The sequence below is a fragment of the chloroplast genome of Vigna unguiculata, assembly GCF_037176805.1.
Source record: "Vigna unguiculata chloroplast, complete genome".
Lineage (NCBI taxonomy): Eukaryota > Viridiplantae > Streptophyta > Magnoliopsida > Fabales > Fabaceae > Vigna > Vigna unguiculata.
Window position 1 is genome coordinate 42,501 of NC_018051.1, and position 18,700 is coordinate 61,200.

Consider the following 18,700-nt stretch of genomic DNA (forward strand, 5'->3'; position numbering starts at 1 on the left):
GAAGTTATGCAGGGACATCCCGTATTGCTAAATAGAGCACCTACTCTGCATAGATTAGGTATACAGGCATTCCAACCCATTTTAGTAGAGGGGCGTGCTATTTGTTTGCATCCATTAGTTTGTAAGGGATTCAATGCAGACTTTGATGGCGATCAAATGGCTGTTCATGTGCCTTTATCCTTAGAAGCTCAAGCAGAAGCACGTTTACTTATGTTTTCTCATACAAACCTCTTGTCTCCAGCTATCGCGGATCCAATTTCTGTACCAACTCAAGATATGCTTATTGGACTTTACATATTAACGAATGGGAATCGTCGGGGTATTTCTTCAAATAGGTATAATCCACGTAATTGCAGAAATTTGAAAAATGAAAGAATTCCCCAAAAAAACTATAAGTATACGAAAAAAAAAGAACCTTTTTTTTGGAATTCCTATGATGCAATTGGAGCTTATCAACAGAAAAGAATAACCTTCGATAGTCCTTTGTGGCTCCGGTGGCGACTAGATCTACGCATTATTTCGTCAAGAGAAGTTCCTATCGAAGTTCACTATGAATCTTTAGGCACCTATCATGAAATTTATGGGCATTATCTAGTAGTAAGAAGTACAAAAAAACAAATTCGTTCTATTTACATTCGAACCAACGTAGGTCATATTTCTTTTTATCGAGAAATCGAAGAAGCTGTACAAGGTTTTTGCCGAGCCTATTCATATGGTATCTAATCATATAGATGGTTGTATCTAAGATAAACAAATTTATGATACTGGTGTAAATTCAAATCTTCATGATTTAACATTTAACAAGGATCTTAGTTTTTTAATTTCTCAATTTCTACACAAATTAAGATAAAGAAAAGGCAGTTTTTCAATCATTGACTCAAATCCATTGTTGAACTGAATGAATCCCACTGAGTGGAATAGGGAGGTACTTATGGCAGAACGGACCAATCTAATGTTTCACAATAAAGTGATAGGTGGAACTGCCATTAAACGACTTATTAGCAGATTAATAGATCACTTCGGAATGGCATATACATCACATATCCTGGATCAAGTCAAGACTCTGGGATTCCGCCAAGCTACGGCTACATCCATTTCATTAGGAATTGATGACCTTTTAACAATACCTTCGAAAGGATGGCTAGTCCGAGATGCTGAACACCAAAATTTGATTTTGGAAAAACAGCATCATTATGGAAATGTACATGCAGTAGAAAAATTACGCCAATCCATTGAGATATGGTATGCTACAAGTGAATATTTTCGACAAGAAATGAATCCTAATTTTAGAATGACCGATCCTTTTAATCCAGTCCATATAATGTCCTTTTCGGGAGCTAGAGGAAATGCATCTCAAGTACACCAATTAGTAGGTATGAGAGGATTAATGTCGGATCCACAAGGACAAATGATTGATTTACCTATTCAAAGCAATTTACGCGAAGGGCTATCTTTAACAGAATATATAATTTCTTGCTACGGAGCTCGTAAAGGGGTTGTAGATACTGCTGTACGAACATCAGATGCTGGATATCTTACACGTAGACTTGTTGAAGTGGTTCAACATATTGTTATACGTCGAACAGATTGTGGTACCATTCGAGGAATTTCAGTAAATACCCAGAATGAAACGATGCCGGAAAGTAGTTGGACACAAACATTAATTGGTCGTGTATTAGCAGACGATATATACAGAGGTTCACGATGCATTGCCATTAGAAATCAAGATATTGGAATTGGACTTTTCAATCGATTGAAAACCTTTCAAACACAACCAATATCTATACGAACTCCTTTTACCTGTAGGAATACATCTTGGATCTGTCGATTGTGTTATGGTCAAAGTCCTACTCAAGGTCACTTGGTGGAATTAGGAGAAGCTGTAGGTATTATTGCGGGCCAATCCATTGGAGAACCGGGCACTCAATTAACATTAAGAACTTTTCATACTGGCGGAGTATTCACAGGGGGGACTGCCGAACAGGTGCGAGCACCTTATAATGGAAAAATTAAATTCAATGAGGATTTGGTTCATCCTACACGTACACGTCACGGGCATCCTGCTTTTCTATGTTATATAGACTTGTATGTTAGTATTGAAAATGGTGACATTATACATAATGTGACTATTCCACCAAAAAGTTTTCTATTAGTTCAAAATAATCAATATGTAAAATCAGAACAAGTGATTGCCGAGATTCTCGCAGGAACATATACTTTTAATTTAAAAGAAAAAGTTCGAAAACATGTTTATTCTGACTTAGAAGGAGAAATGCATTGGAGTACGGATGTGTATCATGCATCAGAATTTAAATATAGTAATGTCCATATCTTACCAAAAACAAGTCATTTATGGATTTTATCAGGAAAATCAGACAGATCCGCTTCAGTCTCTTTTTCAACCCGAAAAGATCAAGATCAATTGAACATTCATTATCTTTCTACAGGAGAAAGAGATATTTGTAACCATTTAGCAAGTAATAATAAAGTAAGACATAATTTGTTTCGTTTCACTCCTTCTGAAAAAAAAGAAAGAAGGATTTCAGATTATTCAAAAAATAATCAAATCCTATGTAAAGATCATTGTCATTTTACACATCCTGCTATTTTTCACGATACTACGGATTTATTAGCAAAGAGGCGGAGAAATCGATTCATTATTCCATTTCAATTCCAATCGATTCAAGAACGAGACAAAGCACTAATGTTAGCTTCCAGTATCTCGATTGAAATACCAATCCATGGTATTTTTCGTAGAAATAGTATTTTTGCTTATTTCGATGATCCTCAATACCGAACACAGAGCTCGGGTATTACTAAATATAGGACTATTGATATAAATTACATTTTTAAAAAAGAGGATTTTTTAATCGAGTATCCAGGAATTCAAGAATTTAAGACAAAATACCAAATTAAAGTAGATCAATTTTTTTTCATTCCCGAAGAAGTGTATATTTTACCAGAATTTTCTTCCATAATGGTACGGAACAATAGTATTATTGAAGTAGATACACCAATCACTGTAAATATAAGAAGTCAAGTAAGCGGGTTGGTTCGATTGGAGAAGAAAAAAAAAAAGATTCAATTAAAAATATTTTCCGGGAATATCTATTTTCCCGGAGAAATGGATAAGATATCCCGACACAGTGCCATGTTGATACCACCGAGAACGGTAAAAAAAAATTCAAAAGGATCAAAAAAAAAAATGAAAAATTGGATCTATGCCCAATGGATCACAATTATGAAAAAAAAGTATTTTGTTTTGGTTCGACCGGTAATTTTATATGAAATAGCAGATAGGATCAATTTAATCCAATTTTTTTCCCAAGATATGTTACAAGAAAGAGATAATTTGGAACTTCAAATTATTCATTATATTCTTTCTGGAAATGGAAAATCAATTCGGGGAATTTCTAATTCTAATACAAGTATTCAATTAGTTCGGACTTGTTTAGTCTTAAATTGGGATCAAGACAAAAAATTGTCTTCTATCGAAAAAGGGCATGCTTCTTTTGTTGAACTAAGTATAAAAGGTTTGGTTAGATATTTCTTAAAAATGGACTTAGGAAAATCCCATATTTCATATATAAGAAAAAGGAAAGATCCGCTCGGTTCAAGATTTATCTTGGATAATGAGTCGGACTGGACCAACATCAATCCATTTTTTTTTATAGATCCGAGGGAAAAAGTTCAACAATCACTTAGTCAAAATCATGGAACTATTCATATGTTGTTGAATAGAAATGAGAAATGCCGATCTTTAATAATTTTGTCATCATCGAATTGTTTTCAAATACGATCATTCCACGATGGAAAATATTACAATGGGATAAAAGAAGAAATAAATCCAATTCAAAGAGATCCTCTGATTCCAATTCAAAATTCGTTAGGTCCTTTAGGAATAGCCCTTCAAGTTGCCCATTTTTATTTTTACCTTTTAATTACTAATAATCAGATCTCGATAAATAAAAACGGGCAACTTGACAAATTAAAAGAAACTTTTCAAGTATTCAAATATTATTTAATAGACGAAAACGAGATCATTTATAAATCTGATCTATCTAGTAACATCCTTTTAAATCCATTCTATTTGAATTGGCATTTTTTCCATCATAATTATTGTGAAAAAAAAACGTTTCCCATAATAAGTCTTGGTCAATTTATTTGCGAAAATGTATGTATAGTTCAAACGAAAAATGAACCACACCTTAAATCGGGTCAAATTCTAACTGTTCAAATGGATTCTGTAGGAATAAGATCGGCTAACCCTTATTTGGCGACTCCTGGAACAACTGTTCATGGTCATTATGGAGAAATACTTTCTGAAGGAGATATATTAGTTACATTTATATATCAAAAATCGAGATCAGGTGATATAACACAAGGTCTTCCAAAAGTAGAACAGGTATTGGAAGTTCGTTCGATTGATTCAATATCCATAAACCTAGAAAAGAGAGTGGATACTTGGAATGGGCGTATAACAAGAATTCTTGGCATTCCTTGGGGATTCTTCATTAGTGCTGAGCTAACTATAGCGCAAAGTCGTATTTCTTTGGTTAATCAAATTCAAAAAGTTTATCGATCCCAGGGAGTTCACATTCATAATAGACATATAGAAATTATTGTGCGTCAAATAACATCAAAAGTATTGGTTTCAGAAGATGGAATGTCTAATGTTTTTTTGCCTGGCGAACTAATTGGATTGTTGCGGGCCGAACGAGCTGGGCGTTCCTTAGAAGAGTCGATCTGCTATCGAGTTCTATTATTGGGGATAACAAAAACATCTTTGAATACTCAAAGTTTCATATCTGAAGCAAGTTTTCAAGAAACTGCTAGAGTTTTATCAAAAGCCGCTCTCCGGGGTCGCATAGATTGGTTGAAAGGTCTGAAAGAGAACGTTGTTTTAGGGGGAATGATGCCAGTTGGTACTGGATTCAAAAGAATAATATACCGTTCAAAGCAAAGGCAATATAACAAGATTACCCCGGAAACAAAAAAAAGAATTTATGTGATACATCAAAATAATCTAGGATTTAAGAATTCCTAAAATAATGATTCTTAAGGTCGTATTCATCTCCGGTCACTTTATTTTGTATATATTTTGTATAATAAAAGAAACATAATAAATAAACGAATCATATTCAATGAAATAGAAAAAATGGCCCGATCTTTTTTTATCAACGGCAAATTTTCAGTAGAAGAGAAGGTTCCTTCGGAACACTTATTTTTTTCTATTTCAGTATACTGGGTCTCTTTCTTTCATTTCAAAAAATTGATCTAATTTCTATTTGGAAATGAAAGAAAAGTGTGGGGATAATTATAAATGACAAAAAGATATTGGAACATAATTTTGGAAGAGATGATGGAAGCTGGTGTTCATTTTGGCCACGGTACTAGAAAATGGAATCCTAAAATGTCACCTTATATTTCTGCAAAGCGTAAGGGTATTCATATTACAAATCTTATTAGAACTGCTCGGTTTTTATCAGAATCTTGTGATTTAGTTTTTGATGCAGCAAGTGGGGGAAAACAATTCTTAATTGTTGGTACAAAAAAAAAAGCAGCTGATTCAGTAGCGCGGGCTGCAATAAGAGCTCGGTGTCATTATGTTAATAAAAAATGGCTCGGCGGTATGTTAACGAATTGGTATACTACAAAAACACGACTTCAAAAGTTCAGGGACTTGAGAATGCAACAAAAGACGGGGAGATTTCATAGTTTTCCAAAAAAAGATGCCGCTATATTGAAGAGACAATTAGCTCAATTGGAAACATATCTTGGCGGCATTAAATATATGAAGGGCTTACCAGATATTGTAATAATCGTCGATCAACAAGAAGAATATACGGCTCTTCGAGAATGTATAACTTTGGAAATTCCAACAATTTGTTTAATTGATACAAATAGTGACCCGGACCTCGCTGATATTTCAATTCCAGCTAATGATGATGCTATAGCCTCAATTCGATTAATTCTTAACAAATTAGTTTTTGCAATTTGTGAGGGTCGGTCTAGATATATACGAAATTCTTGATTAATAATAAGATAAAAAATTCTTGAATTTGCTTCGAGGGGTTCATAGATTTATGGAATCGCTTACTATACTAGTAATAAATTGCACAAAAATGAAAAATAAAATAGAAAACAAACAAAAATTTTATGTAATTAGTATCGGTATTCAAAATCAAAAATGAAAGTAGACAAATCAAAAGGGAAAGGAGATGTTTGAATAAAAATAATTCCCTTTTTTCAACTTCTTTTTTTAGAGGACAGGACAATATGAATGTTTTATTATGCTCTATCAACACATTAAAAAGATTATACGATATATCTGCTGTGGAAGTAGGTCAACATTTCTATTGGCAAATAGGGGGTTTCCTAGTACATGCCCAAGTACTTATTACTTCTTGGGTTGTAATTGCTATCTTATTGGTTTCAGCCATTCTAGTTATTCGAAATCTGCAAACCATTCCCACTTTCGGTCAGAATTTATTTGAATATGTTCTTGAATTCATTCGAGACGTGAGCAAAACTCAGATTGGAGAAGAATATGGTCCGTGGGTTCCTTTTATTGGAACTTTGTTTCTATTTATTTTTGTTTCTAATTGGTCAGGGGCTCTTTTACCTTGGAAAATCATCCAATTACCTCATGGGGAGTTAGCTGCACCCACAAATGATATAAATACTACCGTTGCATTAGCTTTACTTACATCAGTTGCATATTTCTATGCGGGTCTTTCAAAAAAAGGATTAGCTTATTTTAGTAAATACATCCAACCAACTCCAATCCTTTTACCGATTAACATATTAGAAGATTTCACAAAACCCTTATCCCTTAGTTTTCGACTTTTCGGAAATATATTAGCTGATGAATTAGTAGTTGTTGTTCTTGTTTCTTTAGTACCTTTAGTAGTTCCTATACCTGTCATGTTCCTTGGATTATTCACAAGCGGTATTCAAGCTCTCATTTTTGCTACTTTAGCTGCGGCTTATATAGGTGAATCCATTGAAGGCCATCATTGACTAGTTTTCTCAAAAATAGTCTTTTTTGTTTAGCTTGCCACACATATATTGTGGCTCAATAGAATCTACAAAATAAACATCTATCTATAGATATATAGATAGATATAGATAGATCTATTCGATTAGTATATATTAGTTTGGATATTCGAAAAAAAATGAATAGCTAGAATTAGAATTCTGTATGATATTTACGTTTACAATGTGTGATAAAAAGATACTATATAGAATGTTAGTAGATTCTCGTTTGATTCACATTTAATTCAACCATTGATCAAAAGATAATTAAAAACATTTAGATCACCCAATTTCCTATATTTCTTTTCAACATTAATGAAATCTAATGAATTTATTTAAATTGATTGTATCCATATGGGATAAGAGAATAAGAAAAGAGGGAAGGGGAGCTTCAAAAAAATGATAAAAAAAATAGAAGTGAGGGGGTCAAGTTGAGTGCATAGAATCTGATCACTATAAGAGAACTCTTTCTTTGTTTTTGAGGTTTCAAATCAAAGAATGAATTTCAATTTCGATTGAATCTAAAACACAAAGAAAATTAGTTTACAGCATAGAAGAAACCTATGTATATGTGATATGATATTATAGATGAACTAATTTTCTATGAACTAACCATATATCTGAAATAACAAATCTTTTCTATCTAAAAAGCCCTTGCTATTATTATCAATTTCTATAGGGATAGAAAAGCAAAGTCCTTGCGTTTCAGCTCTAATTGTGAATTGAAAATGAAATAACTAAAGAAATTGTATAAAAAAACGAAGAATTCAAAGAATGATTCCAAATTTCAGGTAAGAGAAGAACAAAGATTATACAGATTCACCCCAAAAACTATGTAGTTCGAGACGAAAAAAGAAATCTCGAAGTAATTCTTATTTTGATTAATTACTTTAGCTGAAAAAGTCTTGGTAATTGAAAAATGAAGTCAGAATTTCTTAGTCGATTATATCATTAACTATTTCTTTCTTTTATATGTAGGTTACGAGGAAATTCTCATGAATCCAATTATTTCTGCCGCTTCTGTTATTGCTGCTGGATTGGCCGTAGGGCTTGCTTCTATTGGACCTGGGGTTGGTCAAGGCACTGCCGCAGGGCAAGCTGTAGAGGGGATTGCACGACAACCAGAGGCAGAGGGAAAAATACGGGGTACTTTATTACTTAGTCTGGCTTTTATGGAAGCTTTAACAATTTACGGGCTGGTTGTAGCATTAGCACTTTTATTTGCTAATCCTTTTGTTTAATCCTAAAAAGATAGAAATACATATGTGGACTTCCTTTTTCGAATTCTATTAATATTTCACTCCTACAATTCTTTATCCGTTCGGATAAGAACACAGGAGAAGGACTAATTGAAAGGTATTCACATACTTACCCTCTTTCTTCTTTTTGTTTAGTCCAATGAACCCCCCTTTTCTTTCTTTATTTTAAGATAATTTTTTGAAAGTGTTCAAACTAGATAGATTTTGCAATTGATAAAAGAACTGGTATCTAATTCTAAGAAGTATCATTCTTTTAGGGAATCTTCCAATTGATTGACCAATCCAAATTATATCAAATTCTATAATTATATATTCCAATTAGATTATTATATTATCTATCTAATAGGAATATTAGAAAGATAATTAGTCTATTCATAAGAGGAGATGAGATCATATGAAAAATATAACCGATTCTTTCCTTTGTTTGGGCTCCTGGCCATCCGCCGGAAGTTTCGTGTTTAATACCGATATTTTAGCAACAAATCCAATAAATCTTAGTGTAGTGTTAGGTCTACTGGTTTTTTTTGGAAAGGGAGTGTGTGCGAGTTGTTTATTTCAAAGAATAAATTGGATTTAACCAAACTGCACTTTTTAGTTTAGTTAGAATTAAGAAAATGTGCAGAATCCCGCGAATTACTTCTGAATTCATTTTCTTTTTTGAATAAATTAAGAAAAATCTTAAAGAACCATAGCATTTCGCGCTTTATTGGTAATCCACTTTGATTCTCTATTTACCAAAAATTTTGGACTATTACCATGGTTAAAAAGAGTTTGAAGTCTATACGCAGTGTAGTACTCTTTCTACCGCTATATTAATACAGAAAGGAAACGGTTTCAAAAAAATTATTCGATTTTTTTCGATATAAAACACTCATGTCGATAAAAAAAATGGCTTGAATCCTATTTATGGCGAGAAATAAAAAACGGGTGAATTTAAACCTCCCCTTTGTACGATGCGTAATCGATGGATGACCTATGTATAAATTCAAAAGAAGTCTTTGGATTTGAATAAAAAAACAACTTTGTTGACATATATTTGTTTGGTCAAAAGAGTCCTCCGAATATTCTAGTCTTATATTGGTAATTGTTTTCACTTTGAATAGAGAAGAGAGGATAGGCTCATTACATAAAAAATTGGTAAATTTCCGATAAGTAATTGAGTGTGAGAGCCAAATGAATCGAAAGATTCATGTTTGGTTCGGGAAGAGATCATAGACATTTTGAAATGGATGGAAAGAGAGTCTACTTTCATTACGTGATTTATTAGATAATCGAAAACAGAAAATCTGGAGAACTATTCGAAACTCAGAAGAATTACAGGAAAACGCCATTGAACAGCTCGAAAAAGCCCAGGCCCGCTTAAGGAAAGTTGAAACAGAAGCAGATCTGTTTCGGGTGAATGGCTATTCTGAGATCAAACGAGAAAAATTGAATTTAATTAATTCAATTTATACGACTTTGGAACAATTAGAAAATTACAAAAACGAAGCTATTGATTTTGAACAACAAAGAGTTATTAATCAAGTTCGACAGCGGGTTTTACAACAAGCCTTACAGGGAGCTCTAGGAACTCTAAATAGTTGCTTGAACAACGAGTTACATTTACGTACTGTTAGTGCTAATATTGGCATGTTTGGGATGATGAAATAAAAAAATAACTGATTAGGCTTTCTATTATACAATAGAGTATAGGCATCATTTTTTTCTTATAAAAAATAAATTTAAGATATTTTCATGGTAACCATTCGTGCAGATGAAATTAGTAAAATTATCCGTGAACGCATTGAGCAATATAATACAGAAGTAAAAATTGTAAATACTGGTACCGTACTTCAAGTAGGCGATGGTATTGCTCGTATTTATGGTCTTGATGAAGTAATGGCGGGTGAATTGGTGGAATTTGAAGAAGGTACTATAGGCATTGCTTTGAATTTGGAATCAAAAAATGTTGGTGTTGTATTAATGGGTGATGGTTTGCTGATACAAGAGGGAAGTTCAGTAAAAGCAACAGGAAGAATTGCTCAGATACCTGTAAGTGAAGCTTATTTGAGTCGTGTTATAAATGCCCTGGCTAAACCAATTGACGGTCGAGGAGAAATTTCAGCTTCGGAATCTCGATTAATAGAATCTCCCGCTCCCGGTATTATTTCAAGACGTTCGGTATATGAGCCTCTCCAAACAGGACTTATTGCTATTGATTCGATGATCCCCATAGGACGGGGCCAGCGAGAATTAATTATTGGAGATAGACAAACAGGTAAAACAGCAGTAGCCACAGATACAATTCTCAATCAACAGGGACAAAATGTAATATGTGTTTATGTAGCTGTTGGTCAAAAAGCATCTTCTGTGGCTCAAGTGGTGACTACCTTACAAGAAAGAGGAGCAATGGAATACACTATTGTAGTAGCTGAAACAGCGGATTCTCCAGCTACATTACAATACCTCGCGCCTTATACAGGAGCAGCTCTGGCTGAATATTTTATGTACCGTGAACGTCACACTTTAATCATTTATGACGATCTCTCCAAACAAGCACAGGCTTATCGGCAAATGTCTCTTCTATTACGAAGACCACCAGGTCGCGAAGCTTATCCAGGGGATGTTTTTTATTTACATTCGCGTCTTTTGGAAAGAGCCGCTAAATTAAGTTCTCAGTTAGGCGAAGGAAGTATGACTGCTTTACCAATAGTTGAAACTCAATCGGGAGATGTTTCAGCTTATATTCCTACGAATGTAATTTCCATTACAGATGGCCAAATATTCTTATCGGCCGATCTATTCAATGCTGGAATAAGACCCGCTATTAATGTTGGTATTTCAGTTTCCAGAGTTGGATCGGCGGCTCAAATCAAAGCCATGAAACAAGTAGCTGGTAAATTAAAATTGGAATTAGCACAATTCGCAGAATTAGAAGCTTTTGCACAATTCGCTTCTGATCTAGATAAAGCTACTCAAAATCAATTAGCAAGAGGTCAACGATTGCGCGAGTTGCTTAAACAATCCCAATCAGCTCCTCTTACTGTGGAAGAACAGATAGTAACTATTTATACCGGAACGAATGGTTATCTTGATTCATTAGAAATTGGACAGGTAAGGAAATTTCTTGTTGAGTTACGTGCTTACTTAAAGACGAATAAACCTCAATTCAAAGAAATCATATCTTCTACCAAGACATTCACTGGGGAAGCAGAAGCCCTTTTAAAGGACGCTATTAAAGAACAGATGGAACTCTTTTTATTCCAGGAACAAGTAGAAAAAAATTGATGAATCATTAAATAATTTTGTAATTCAATTTTCCAATTTTTATAATTAGTATCTTTTAATATGTTTTTATTTCATTTGAATATTAGATATAATGAATTCGAATCAAAATGTAATAAATAAAAAAAAAATAGAAGGACAAGGTTGAAATTGCATATAGATATGCAAACAACTTGCGTCCAATAGGATTTGAACCTATACCTAAGGTTTAGAAGACCTCTGTCCTATCCATTAGACAATGGACGCTTCTATTTTATATTGGATTCTTTAACCTTTTTAACTAAACCTTATTAACTAAAAAAGATTAAAGAATCCAATATAAACAAAGAATTCTAGAAATTATAAAAATCAATCAAATAATTAGAATAAAAGAAAAAAGATAAATCAATTGAATATAATTGAATATATATAACTAAAACTAAATTAATAAATGAAAATGAAGAATTGACAAATTCTTTAAGAATTCTAGATTCATTCTAGAAGAAAAAAGATAGATTGAAATAGAATAAAATAGAAGCGGGTAGCGGGAATCGAACCCGCATCGTTAGCTTGGAAGGCTAAGGGTTATAGTCGACGTTGATTCATGATTTTGATTTAACGTCTCTAATTCAAAACTGAACGTGAAACTTTTGTTTCATTCGGCTCCTTTACGGAATGAAGAGATGGACAATAAAAAAAATTGACCCATAACATCTATGTCAGCCTTTTTGTATGAATAGGTTTCAAATATCTTGCTTTTTAGATGATCCCTCTAGAAGAGCAATATTCTAACAATCTATGTTTTTTTCTAGTTACTTCGTTCTCTATTTCTATTTCAGAAAATCTTTAGGAAAAGAAGAAAATTTCCGTCGAGCTAAAAAAATGTCGATGTCTCTAGTAAACTAAAAGAATCGTTTAATAGCTATTTTGCTTCAATTTTTACTATGCAAAAAAATGGAAGATTTAGTTACGATTAGAAAGAAACTTTGTATATTTCTCTCCATAGATCCTTTAGTAATACTCAAAAAATTCGGATTATAGATCCAATTCCAAAAACTTATGTTTCATAATTTTAAAACTCAATTTGTCAAATTCGATTTGATTCTTCTTGTATACAAATTACAATAATGTATATTATACCGCAAATAATTCATCGAGGGGTATAAAGGAGTCCCTTTAATTGTAAAAAATAAAGTTTTTGATCGGCATATGAATCAAATGGGGGATCCCTTAACTTTTGGGGGGTCCTTGAAACGAATCGCACTTTTACCACTAAACTATACCCGCTACAATATCATTATTGTATCTTTTGTTGAACAAAGCAATCAGACAAAATAAAGAAATAGGGGGCATAATATTCTAAGAAGTCGAGTATTGACATGTTTCATTAGAGAATCTTCTAATGAAATTTGAAAAACGGGGTAATTTTAATTTTTTTATTTTGCTGAAGGTTATATATATACTATTTACGTTACCAGAAAAAATAGAGGGAGTCAGAAAAGAGAACATTTTTTTATTATCTTATTTTAGTTTTATCTAATAGGAATCTATCCGTATCGCTTATTTTTTTTAATTACAAATATTTTTACAAATATTTTTTTTTTTTTTTTCGAATCAAATAAATTCAAATAAAGAATTTTTTTTAAATATTCATGGGAATAAAACAAAAAGAGCCCGACTAGGTACTGGCCGGGCTCATTGGCTGTAGAAAAAGAAAAAAAAGAAAACTAAAATATATATATAATAATAAAAAAAAGCAAGTCTCTTTTTTTGAAGCTCCCTTTTTTTTCTTCTTGTTTATGTGATATAACATAAACAAAGTAATTCTTTTTTTTTTTCAATTGGGGAGAGATGGCTGAGTGGACTATAGCGTCGGATTGCTAATCCGTTGTACAAATTCTTGTACCGAGGGTTCGAATCCCTCTCTTTCCGTTGAGAATTTGGTATTTTTTTTTTAACTTGTTTTTTTTTACTAGTGAAAGATGTTAAAATATAGAAAATCCTCAAAATATTTCAAAATTCCACACAAGCAAGAAAACACAGAATCCACTTTTTTCTTATTCTATTCTTCACGTCCTGGATTACGTCCTGGATCGTTAGATAGGAATCCGAAGATGAAAAGAGAAACGAAAAAGATCACTACCGTATAAACAAAAAGTTTTAGAGTAAGCATTATGAAATCTCCAAGATAATTAAAAAACGACAAAGAAAGAGAATAGATTCTCTTATATTACAACATATTTTGTTTCTTTTAATACTAAGATACTAAGTTTCTAAAAAAGGAAGTTTTTTTAGGATATGAGGATAGATATATGAGTTTCGAAAATGAATTGATAGTAAGAGTCGATTATTTTATTACAAATTATCAATAATTCTTTTGACCAAAAATCCTTTTTTTCTGTAATCTAGGTATTCTATTGGTGAGGGGTTCCAATCGAATAATCGGATTAGGTTTTTTCAATTCAAAAAACGTAAATGATGAGAAGGTCCCTATTTTTTCCTATATATTGAAAAATTTCAATATTGGAATCCAGAATTCACACTGTAAGACTTATCTGATCTTATAAATTGTTAAAATGTTCGAATTTTAGTTTTCTGATAAATTCTGAATTTTTTTAAGACATTATTCAAATTAAAAATCTCATCGAAAACTTACAGCAGCTTGCCAAACAAAAGCTAAAAGAAAAAAGAGTAAGGGTATTATTGGCATAATATCCACAATTGGATTCAAGAAAGCGTAGGCTTCGGGCAATTTCTCCAACAAAAAACTACTGGAATAAAGGACGGAGGGAATACAAATACAGATCCAACTAAAGATATTAAGCATAACAAACATTTTGTTCTTTAATAAAATAAAAGTTATTTTTGTTTTTTTTATTTTCATTATAATTTTCAATTTTATTGCATTATATACATAATACAATAAAAATGAAAATAAAGAGTTATGACTAAAAGTAAAAAAATGAATCAAATAAGATAAGAACCTCGAGAATCCTTCTTTTATTTGAACTTATCCAGTTTCCAAATCTTTTTCATTATGAAAAAAAAATTGAATAAATCATACTTCCTTCTATATAATATCTTAATTGAATTGTATGTAATGATCAATAAATTTAGTTTTATCCTATCTATCTATATCCATTTATAGATATAGATAGCTATGTAGATACGCATAGAAAAGACTAGTCACAAATTTTTTTATATAGAAATTTTTGAACTGGAATTGACGAATAACCAATATTAATAATAGTCTTGATTAATGTAAAATGGAAAATGGGGCGTGGCCAAGCGGTAAGGCAACGGGTTTTGGTCCCGCTATTCGGAGGTTCGAATCCTTCCGTCCCAGAGCATATCTATTTATGATGTATATCATATTTGAATACAGATTGTATCTCATAATTAAAAGGGACCCTGCCTTTCAAAAAAAAAAAATTACCATTTTTCTACTTTACAAATTCTAAAAAATAGAATAGCGTATAAAATCTATTGCTAGAATATCAAGTTCATTTTCATTTATGTCTTTACTTTTAAAAGAAAAAGGTTTTCATTATATATAAGAAAAACCGAAACGTAAAAAAAAGGATAGATTCTTATGTAGCGAATGAATCAATGACTATTCACGATTCGATAATTACATACTGTATCTAAGCTAAGGGAATGTGAGAGTAAAACTTCGTTTGAAACGATGTGGTAAAGTAAAAAGCAACGTGCGGCTTGAAAGACATGATTCAATTAGGGGTGGGTTCTGATATCCGCCATTTTTTCTAGTATTTTAGAAATGAACATGCTCTTGACTTGACATCATTTTTTCTGTTCCACTAGACCCCCTTTTTTTAAAAAATTGAAGATTCCCGGAGTAATCTCTAAACCCCAAGATTCAAAGAAAATATAAAAAATCGGGGAATTCCATTAAGGAAATACCATTTTCAAATTGTATCATCAATTCTATTATCAAAAATTTTAGAAAAAAGAAATGAATGATAAAGAAACGAAACACGGGCAAGAAAGGGGAGTAGAGACCACTCAATAAATGAAATAGTAAAGGCTTGGTTTTCTTTTTAGTTTTTTTAGAATTCTTCAAATTGAGTTATGGAGGTAAAAATAGAAAGAGTTTTATTTTCAGAAAGAAAATACGAAAGAAAAATACTTAAGTCATTGTTTAATGGATTTGATGATTTTATTGCTCTATTTTACATCATAATTTTCGAAATACATAGAATTTTGTATATTCTCGAGCCGTACGAGGATAAAACTTACTATACGTTTCTAGGGGGGGGATCTATATCTATCCCAAAGGGCTGGTTATCGAATTGTTGCAAGGAATGTTCGACCCCAAAGAGAGGGAAGAGATCTGGATCCTATAAAGAATGAAACCTATTTCAATATTCCTGTTATTCTTTCATTTATTTGACAAGGGGCGCTTAACCTACAGGAACTGTTCAGCATATTAAAAAAAAGGCAGGTGTTTTTATAAAACTTAGCTCGAATCCACAAACGAAATTCAATGAATGAAATCAAAAAGGGGGTGTAGATTATTTGTATATAGATTTACAAAACTCCCCGCTCTCTTGTTATATTCATACTTCATTTTTTTATTTAATATTTCTTATTATTTGATTATCATTTCTTTTTAATACTGACTCGCTCTTTCTTTTTTTCAGTGACTAATCCTAGTTATTTGATTTATATACTTTTTTTTGATAGTAAATACATGAGAGAGAATATTCAAAATTGAATATTTCTATTATTTGATTTTTCATCCAATGACTATACATTTTTTTATTTTTATGGAAATACAGGAAAAAACTCTATGGAAAAATGGTGGTTCAATTCTCGGTTACTTAATAGGAAGTTCGAATACAGGTGTGAATTAAGTAAATCAATGGAGAGTCTTGGTCCTATTGAGAATACCAGTCTAAGCGAAGAACCCAAAATTTTAACTGATATAGATAAAAAAATTCAGAGGTGGGATGATCGTAATAATTCTAGTTATAATTCTTTTGATTATTTAGTAGGTGCTGATAACATACAGGATTTCCTATCCGATAAAACTTTTTTAGTTAGGGATAATAAGAGGAACAGTTATTCCATATATTTAGATATTGAAAAGAAAACTTTGGAGATTAACAACAATCATTCTTTTCTAAGTGAACAAGAAAATTTTTTTTCTAGCTATCTGAATACTGTTATTAAGAGTGATTACGATCATTCCATGTATGATACTCCTTTTAGTTGGAACAATTATATTAATAGTTGCATTGATAGTTATTTTCATTCTCAAATCTGTGTTGATAGTTGCATTTTGGTTGATATAGACAAATACAATGACAGTTCTTTTTATAGCTACTTTTTTGGTAAGGGGAGAAATGGTAGTGAAAGTGAGAATTATAGTTTTCATTTAATAACTAGTACGAATGATACAAATGATAGTGAGTCCACTCTAGGAGAAAATTATAAGAATCTCCATGAAAGTGAAAAATTGACGCATTTGTGGATTGAATGCGAAAATTGTTATGAATTAAATTATAAAAAATTTTGGAAATCAAAAAGGAATATTTGTGAATACTGTGGATATCATTTGAAAATGGACAGTTCAGATAGAATCGAATTTTCGATTGATTCGGGTACTTGGAATCCTATGGATGAAGACATGGTTTCTCTGGATCTCATTGAATTTCATTCAGAAGAAGAACCTTATAAAGATCGTATTGATTCTTATCAAAGAAAAACAGGATTAACTGAGGCTGTTCAAACAGGGACAGGTCAAGTAAATGGTATTCCTGTAGCAATTGGTATTATGGATTTTAAGTTTATGGGAGGTAGCATGGGATCCGTAGTAGGTGAGAAAATCACCCGTTTGGTAGAATATGCTACTAATCAACTTTTACCTCTTATTCTCGTATGTTCGTCCGGAGGAGCGCGTATGCAAGAAGGAAGTTTGAGCTTGATGCAAATGGCTAAAATTTCTTCTGCTTTATATTATTATCAAACAATTCAAAAATTATTCTATGTATCGATACTTACATCTCCTACTACGGGTGGGGTGACAGCTAGTTTTGGCATGTTGGGGGATATCATTATTGGCGAACCAAACGCTTATATTGCATTTGCTGGTAAAAGAGTAATTGAACAAACATTGAATAAGACAGTGCCCGAAGATTCACAAGTAGCTGAATCTTTATTCAATAAGGGTTTAATTGATTCAATCGTACCGCGTAATCTTTTAAAGGGAGTTGTAACTGAGTTATTGCAATTCCATAATTTCTTTTCTTTGACTAAAAAGGAAAGAAATTATGGAATTGAAATACAAAATCAAAACATACAGGATCAAAGTAATAAAATAAAAGAATAATAAAAAAATACTAAGAATCATAAAAGGGTATATTCTGATATATATCGGCTTAGCTATAATCACTAGAATTCCTATATACTAAGTATAAAGATATAGGAATTCTAGTGATTATAGACTGTCTTTTTTAATAAAAATAAGAATAAAAATCGACAAAAATAAAAATAGATATAGTACAAATAGTCAATCGAGGTACCCTTATTTATGATAAACTTTCCTTCCATTTTTGTTCCTTTAGTGGGTCTAGTATTTCCGGCAATTGCAATGGCTTCTTTATTTCTTCATGTTCAAAAAAACAAAATTTTTTAGATACGGCGGTCAGTAGGGAAAAATATTCTAGATATTTTTTTGAGAGCTGGAAGCAATTGGATGAATTCCCCCTAAAGGTTTACATTTAAGTAGCGCCAGTTGATGAAAATTACTTTAGAAACAAGTAAAATTCTGGGGTTTTTTATTCCACAATTATTATTCTTAAAAATAAAAAGAAAGAGGGGGTAATGAATATTTTAAAAAAAAGATCAAAAGAAGTACTGATCTATTCTATAACAGGGTCTCGAAAAATAAGCAATATCTTTTCAGCCTTTATCATTTTTTTAGGTTCTTTGGGGTTATTGTTGGTTGCAATTTCCAGTTATCTCGGTATGGATCTTTTCCTTTTTTCTGAGGAAATTAGTAATTTTCCATTTATTCCACAAGGGGCCACGATGGCTTTTTATGGAATTGGGGGTCTCTTTATTAGTTTTTATTTGTGGTGGATTATTTTGTGGGATATAGGCGGTGGTTTTGATATCTTCGATAAAAAAAAGAAAAA

The 18,700-nt window shown here is 31.9% G+C and overlaps 11 protein-coding genes and 3 non-coding genes across 14 annotated transcripts in view; 11 read left to right on the forward strand and 3 right to left on the reverse strand. All coding sequences in view use genetic code 11, as the record gives it.

The window, feature by feature from the left end:
* rpoC1 (RNA polymerase beta) overlaps positions 1-723 on the forward strand; it is a 2,883-nt gene extending 2,160 nt beyond the window's left edge. Inside the window, exon 2 of the mRNA in view lies at positions 1-723. This exon is cut by the window's left edge and continues 897 nt beyond it. Coding sequence (YP_006460344.1) covers positions 1-723 — 723 coding nt within the window.
* Positions 724-931: 208 nt separating this feature from the next.
* On the forward strand, positions 932-5,047 carry rpoC2 (RNA polymerase beta' subunit). The gene has a single exon. It carries the CDS (start codon positions 932-934, stop codon positions 5,045-5,047), a length of 4,116 nt encoding a protein of 1,371 aa, YP_006460345.1.
* Positions 5,048-5,323: 276 nt separating this feature from the next.
* On the forward strand, positions 5,324-6,034 carry rps2 (ribosomal protein S2). The gene has a single exon. The coding sequence runs from the start codon at positions 5,324-5,326 to the stop codon at positions 6,032-6,034; it is 711 nt and encodes a 236-aa protein (YP_006460346.1).
* Positions 6,035-6,279: 245 nt separating this feature from the next.
* On the forward strand, positions 6,280-7,023 carry atpI (ATP synthase CF0 subunit IV). Its single transcript has one exon. The coding sequence runs from the start codon at positions 6,280-6,282 to the stop codon at positions 7,021-7,023; it is 744 nt and encodes a 247-aa protein (YP_006460347.1).
* Positions 7,024-8,033: 1,010 nt separating this feature from the next.
* On the forward strand, positions 8,034-8,279 carry atpH (ATP synthase CF0 subunit III). The gene has a single exon. It carries the CDS (start codon positions 8,034-8,036, stop codon positions 8,277-8,279), a length of 246 nt encoding a protein of 81 aa, YP_006460348.1.
* Positions 8,280-8,691: 412 nt separating this feature from the next.
* Positions 8,692-9,947, forward strand: atpF (ATP synthase CF0 subunit I). The gene is made up of 2 exons: positions 8,692-8,835; positions 9,549-9,947. The coding sequence occupies exons 1-2, from the start codon at positions 8,692-8,694 to the stop codon at positions 9,945-9,947; spliced, it is 543 nt and encodes a 180-aa protein (YP_006460349.1).
* Positions 9,948-10,031: 84 nt separating this feature from the next.
* atpA (ATP synthase CF1 alpha subunit) lies at positions 10,032-11,564 on the forward strand. Its single transcript has one exon. The coding sequence runs from the start codon at positions 10,032-10,034 to the stop codon at positions 11,562-11,564; it is 1,533 nt and encodes a 510-aa protein (YP_006460350.1).
* A 171-nt stretch (positions 11,565-11,735) lies between these two features.
* Positions 11,736-11,807, reverse strand: trnR-UCU. Its single transcript has one exon. It is a non-coding gene; the product is annotated as a tRNA-Arg (tRNA).
* Positions 11,808-13,385: 1,578 nt separating this feature from the next.
* trnS-GCU lies at positions 13,386-13,472 on the forward strand. The gene has a single exon. It is a non-coding gene; the product is annotated as a tRNA-Ser (tRNA).
* Positions 13,473-13,602: 130 nt separating this feature from the next.
* Positions 13,603-13,713, reverse strand: psbI (photosystem II protein I). The gene has a single exon. It carries the CDS (start codon positions 13,711-13,713, stop codon positions 13,603-13,605), a length of 111 nt encoding a protein of 36 aa, YP_006460351.1.
* Positions 13,714-14,181: 468 nt separating this feature from the next.
* On the reverse strand, positions 14,182-14,367 carry psbK (photosystem II protein K). The gene has a single exon. The coding sequence runs from the start codon at positions 14,365-14,367 to the stop codon at positions 14,182-14,184; it is 186 nt and encodes a 61-aa protein (YP_006460352.1).
* Positions 14,368-14,814: 447 nt separating this feature from the next.
* Positions 14,815-14,886, forward strand: trnQ-UUG. Its single transcript has one exon. It is a non-coding gene; the product is annotated as a tRNA-Gln (tRNA).
* A 1,464-nt stretch (positions 14,887-16,350) lies between these two features.
* Positions 16,351-17,892, forward strand: accD (acetyl-CoA carboxylase carboxyltransferase beta subunit). The gene has a single exon. The coding sequence runs from the start codon at positions 16,351-16,353 to the stop codon at positions 17,890-17,892; it is 1,542 nt and encodes a 513-aa protein (YP_006460353.1).
* Positions 17,893-18,093: 201 nt separating this feature from the next.
* psaI (photosystem I subunit VIII) lies at positions 18,094-18,198 on the forward strand. Its single transcript has one exon. The coding sequence runs from the start codon at positions 18,094-18,096 to the stop codon at positions 18,196-18,198; it is 105 nt and encodes a 34-aa protein (YP_006460354.1).
* The last annotated feature ends 502 nt before the right edge of the window (positions 18,199-18,700 follow it).